The sequence below is a fragment of the Eptatretus burgeri genome, chromosome 10 (assembly GCF_056783735.1).
Source record: "Eptatretus burgeri isolate ZD-2024b chromosome 10, Ebu_testis_v1, whole genome shotgun sequence".
Taxonomy (NCBI): domain Eukaryota; kingdom Metazoa; phylum Chordata; class Myxini; order Myxiniformes; family Myxinidae; genus Eptatretus; species Eptatretus burgeri.
Genome location: NC_140970.1, coordinates 91,245,492 through 91,251,491, shown reverse-complemented (window position 1 = coordinate 91,251,491; position 6,000 = coordinate 91,245,492). Strand labels below are relative to the sequence as shown.

General features: G+C 46.4%; 1 protein-coding gene across 5 annotated transcripts in view; it reads left to right on the top strand.

Moving 5' to 3' along the window:
* Nucleotides 1-6,000, top strand: part of LOC147019103 (1-phosphatidylinositol 4,5-bisphosphate phosphodiesterase eta-2-like) — a 236,147-nt gene that overhangs the window by 195,149 nt on the left and 34,998 nt on the right. For all 5 annotated transcript variants that reach the window (XM_085899377.1, XM_085899381.1, XM_085899379.1 and 2 more), the window contains one exon: nucleotides 28-135. In XM_085899377.1, the coding sequence (XP_085755503.1) occupies nucleotides 28-135 (108 nt within the window). The remainder of the gene's footprint in view (nucleotides 1-27; nucleotides 136-6,000) is intronic.

The window sequence follows — 6,000 nt, the reverse complement described above, 5'->3', positions numbered from 1 at the left end:
TCCCCAATTGCGTGTTTCCTGTACCAGTGGCTTTGAACTACCAGACAAGTGGAAGGATGATGGAACTTAACAGAGCACTTTTTGCAACCAATGGAAATTGTGGCTATGTTCTCAAACCAGACTGCCTGGGTGAAGGTGTGACAGGCATTTAGGCATCACACACTCAGTCATCTTGCACTGTTTTTCCATTACACTCATCGGCCTTAGGGCCCATTCACACCTTGACGTTTTAACCAGCAATGGCAACATATATAAATGTATGTAAAACGTTGGCGTACGCTGAAATTTTGATGTTTTTTTTTTTTAAGTTTTGGGCGTATTCATAACGTGTTGGTTGTATGCATAACATATTCGTAACGGGCACAAAACGTTTCGTTGTGTTATTGATAACTTTGACCAAAGAATGCTTAGCCTGTTGTTGGCGTTCACAACATATGCCCAACGATAGTTTAACTTACGCATAGCGCGCTAAACGTATCGCCGGCGAACTCGTGGCGTAGCCTGTTAAGAACCTGCCGGACGCTGATTTAAATCATAACCGCCTGAGAATTTGAAGTGTCAACATCGCAGTCACACCTTGACGATTTTGCCAGCGTATGCCGACCTATGAAAAATGTGTCTAAAACGCTAGGCCTACGTCAAATACGGTATCGGTAAGTTGTGTATACGTTAAGAGTAGGCTGGAAAACAATGAAGTACGCTGTCATATTACGTGGTACGTGTAATACGTCGTGAAATTTCAGGCATGCTGAAAATTTTACGACGTACTCGGCGTATGGCTAACACGTTCCGCATGTGTTGTCATATGTTCCTGGCACGCTCTGCGATCGTTTACACACGATGGACACACGTTACTTGTAGGTTACTCATAAGTCGAAACACGTTAAAGTAATATTTAACATACCCACAACCTAATTTTCAACCAATGGGTAATGTCCTTTTAACCTATGAGTAGCGTGTTCTGAACCTATGTTTAACGTGCTTGAAACCTATGAGTAACGTGCATTGAACCAATTTGTAACTTGCCTTGAACCAATGACTAGCGTGCTATGAACCTATGAGTAACGTGCGTTTAACCTATGTGTAGCATGCTTTGAACCTAAGTATAACGTACTTCTAACCTTTGAGTAACATGCTATGAACCTATGTGTAACGTATCTCAAACGCACATTGTCGTATGTAGACGAATTAGATTGAAGTCTTCCGGAAGACCACAGAACTTACTGAACGTGTTTCTAACTTACATCTACCGTGTAATGGCGTATTGGCAGCGTTAAGGGGAATTGGTATATACAAATGGGCTTCACAAGAGGAACCCATCATTGTTCCAGACTCCATGTTGAGTAGATGTCAATGCCAGTAGTATCAGTAGTAGTAATACTATTAGCAGTAGTTGGTGTGCGTGACAGTAGTAATAGTAGTAGTACTTGTAGTAGTAACATTGGTAGTAGTAGTATGTGTGTCTGTTTGTGGTGAGGATGTTGAGGTCGTGGATAGATTCACTTACCTTGGCAGTGATATTCATGTCTCCGCAGGTTGTGAGCCGGAGGTCAATAGACGTCTGGGTCGGGCCTGGGGAGTCGTGGATTCACTGGATCATGGGGTGTGGCGCTGCCGGTACCTGTGCGGGAGGACGAAAGTCCGAGTCTTCAGGTCCTTGGTACTTCCAGTCTTGCTCTATGGGTGCGAGACTTGGACTTTGACCAAGGATCTGAGACGGAGACTTAATTCCTTTGGTACCAGGTCTCTTCGGAGAATCCTTGGCTATCGCTGGTCGGATTTTGTGTCCAACGAGCGGTTGCTGAGAGAGACTCGGATGAGATTTGTTACCTGCATAGTCCGTGAGCGTCAGCTGCGGCTGTATGGACATGTGGCTCGTTTTCCTGACGCTGATCCTGCTCACCAGATTCTCTCAGTGAGGGAGTCTCATGAGTGGAGGAGGCCAGTGGGCCGACCACGTGCCTCATGGTTGCAGCAGGTTGACCATCATCTCAAGGAGATGGGGATGGGCCTGGCATCTGCCTGGGGGATGGCCAGACGGAGGCCCCTGGAGTACCGGCGGAAAGTGGACGCAGCGACGCGCTGTTCTGGCACATGCTCCCATACCTGACCTGAGTAGTATGTCCATGTCAGTAGTAGTATGTGAGTGTGATGGGGAGGGTGTGGGTGATGATGGATCCTCTTATCGTCCACGAATAGGAGACTACTTTTCACCATTGTTCAATGTTCTTTTCGGCAATTTTTTTTCCTCATTCCCACGATGAAATATTTCTTTGTTTTACTTTTTAAAGTATTAAAAACGACTTTGACAAATGCATAATGTACTAGTAATGAGCACAGAACGCTTCGATAACTCATAGATAAGTTATGCCAACGATTGTTTATCGTGTTTTATTCATCCGCAACCTATGCCCAACGATAGTCTAGCGTATGCATGGCATAATAATTCCCAAGCACGTTATTCATAGGTTATAAGTCACGGGTACCCTAAACATTACTTTGATGTGTTTCGACGTATGAAGAACTTTCAAGTAGCGTGTTGCGAAGTGTGAACAACGTTCGTGTAGCATGCTTACAAAACGTTACTCATAGGTTAGAAATAAGTTTCGGGTACGCGAATGTTACCTCCATGTGTTTCGACTTATGAGTAACATACAATTAACGTGTGTCAATGATCGCATAACGTGCCTACAACTTATGGCCAGCGTAGCGGAACGTGTGAGCCAAACACCGAGTACGTCGTAAAATTTCAAGCATGCAAATTTTTTTGGACAACCATAAAGTACGTTTTAAACCAGCGTAATACGACCTATCGTAGTGTTTTTCAGCGTGCACCTAACGTACACAAAACGTAACCATAACGTATTCGACGTGTGCCAGCGTTTTAGACGAATTTTTCATAAATCGGCATACGCTGGCTAAATCGTCAAGGTGTGACAGCCCCTTTATGCCATGCAGTGCATACATCTTCTTAATGATACCGAAGATAACCTGGCTGGTGCATTGCTTCCCACTGAGATATACAGCCCTCGAGTTTAAATCGATGCACATTTCATATATTAATCAGTTTTTTGGAATATTGTGTCAAAATGTTTGCAACTTTACATAATAATTATCGGAAGTGGAACAAGTTAATTTGAATGTTATTTAACTTCTTTCTCGGATACACGTATGAATGGTGAAGGCGCTAGACTGGCATCCCAGGGAGTGTGGCTTCAAAACCAGCTGAAAGCAGCTGTGTTGAGGAATTTGATTCCAAGATCTTGGAAGCAATGAGCTTGTTAGCTTCGGGAGAATGACTACATCATTATCCAATTGTTGGTGAAAAAAAAGTCCATCTGCTTCATTAACTAATGATTTTCAGGGAGGTGCACATGTCAGGTCAGGTATGACAGCATGCGCCTGAGCAGGATGTCACAGCGTCCACTTTCTGCTAGTTCCTCAGGGCCCTCTGTCTGGCCATCCCCCAGACAGATGCCTGGCACATCCCCATCTCCTTGAGATGCCAATCAACCTGCTGCAATCACAAAACACGTGGTCTGCCCATTGGCCTCCTCCACTCACAAGGCTCCCTCACTGAGAGAATCTGATGAGCAGGATCAGCGTCAGGAAAATGAGCCACATGTCCATACAGCCACAGCTGACGCTCACGGACTATGCAGGTGACAAATCTCATTTGAGTGTCTCTCAGCAACTGCTCGTTGGATACAAAGTCTGAGCAGCAAAAGCCAAGGATTCTCCGAAGAGACCTGGTACCAAAGGAATTAAGTCTCCATCACAGATCCCCTGGTCAGAGTCCAAGTCTCACATCCGTAGAGCAAGACTGGAAGTACCGAGGACCTGAAGACTTGGACTTTCATCCTGCACAGGTACCGGCAGCACCACGCCACATGATGCAGTGAATCCATGACTCCCCAGGCCCGACCTAGACATCTATAGACCTCTGGCTCATAGCCAACAGAGACGTGAATATCACTGCCAAGATAAGTGAATCTCTCCGTGACTTCAACATCCTCACCACAAACAGATACAGACAAGATATCAGCATCCAATATGTCAATGAAAGCCTGGATCTTAGTTTTGACCCAGGAAACCCGTAATCCCAGCTGCTCTGACTCCCCAATTAGCACCTGGAGGACGCCCAAAAGGATATCCAGAGTTTCTGCAAAGATGACGCAATCATCTGCGAAATCAAAGTCAGAGATCTTGCCATTCCCAAATGATGCAATGCAGTTTGATCTCTCCGACATCCTCCCCAGAATCCAGTCCATACAAGCGCTGAAAAGGGTGGGGGCCTGGAAGCAGGACGAGAATCACTTGACCATAGGTAATCGTCTACCCCTTCACATATTCCTCGCATATAGGTCTCCTTGTCCACCCTCAGCGCACATACAGGTTTATGCCTCAACTCCCTGAACAGCTCAACTCTGGTCAATGGTATTCCGTGTCCCTTGAGAGACAAAATTCTTCTTTGCCCGATGGTGAGTTCCAACACATCCACCGGCAACATCAATGATGGTGTTTTTGAAGGCACTCCACAACTCTTCAGATTCCCCAAAGTACCCAGACCCCCATAATCCCCACTCAGCCTGTTTGCAAACTCCTCAGCTACCCTCTCATCCTTGAGCTTGCCAACATCCAGCCGAGGCTGCGATGGTACCATTCTCCTGGATTTAAGCTGCAACTTCAGAGTTGCGACAACAAGCCGGTGGTCAATATTGAGGAATTGAGCACTCCGGTAGACCCTGCAGTTCTGGATCATATTCCATTGACCATCAACAAGCACTTGGCCAATCTCCTTTGCCACACCACCAGCATTGGAATACCAAGTCCAGCGATGAGCCAGCCACATTAAGTCCATGACTTCTTGCAAAGTCAAGGAACATAGTACTATTCTGGTTCACAGTTCCAGACCCATGAGGACCAACACATCTCTCATAACTATCCCTATCAGTTCTAGTCGATGCATTGAAATCCCCCAAGACAAGAAGAGTATCTCGCCTGGGGCATTGATCAACCACAGACTCGAGCATGGCGTAGAATGCATCCTTCATGGTGAGATCACTCTCCTTAGTCGGAGCGTCTACGGAGACCAGGGAAACGACACCCAAGGAGTGACAAATCCTTCATATCACCATGCGCTCATTGACTGGTGTTACTTCAATTATCATTGGGGTCAGCTTATTGGACACAGCTACAGCAACTCCTTGAGCATGGTCACCATCAGAGCGACCAGACCAGTAGTCGGTGCAATCACCCACCATGATCTCACCACTATTCTGGCTCCAAACCTTAGAGAGAGCTGCAATACCGATGTTCAAACGCTTGAGCTCACACGATAGCAGAGACAGGTGATCATCCTCTCTTCCGGATAGGACGTTCCAGGCACCCACCCAAATGACTGCCTCATGTAAACCCAATGAGACCATCGTCTGCTGGACGACACCTCAGCACCACCCCGACACACACTACCAAAATCTGACCTGGGAAGATTACCCCATGTTTTTCCTCCTCTCATGAAAGAGTGCGGGTCCTGAAGGTTTTGCCCCAATCCCATCATCCGGTGAGCTGCATTGCGGAGGGCAGTTGCACAGGAGGTACTCCCACTGAGTGGGTGTTTAGATTTCTTTGCGTTTTGTGTTTTGCGGAGTGAAGGGTTTTACGGTGGCCAGAGTGAAAATCCTGCCACCAACCTCCTAAAAAAAAGTAACCCAATTGCAGGGGAATATCCACAGACACAGTTGGGCACCAGAAAGGATGGCCGTTGGCAAACAAGGAGCTCCTCCGCCCTTTGACAGTTTTTGTTTTTAATCCTGCTGGGTGTCCATATCATACACCCTCCTCACCAGTAAACCTCGTGGGGGAGACGTTTTAGTCGCTGATAACCCGACCATGAAACGGGTAAGTACAGGTTTACATGCTACCTGTAGCAAGTCACAGATATAATCTGGCCTGACCTGACAATAGTATGTGATATCCACAAGCAGTCCACAAAGGTGG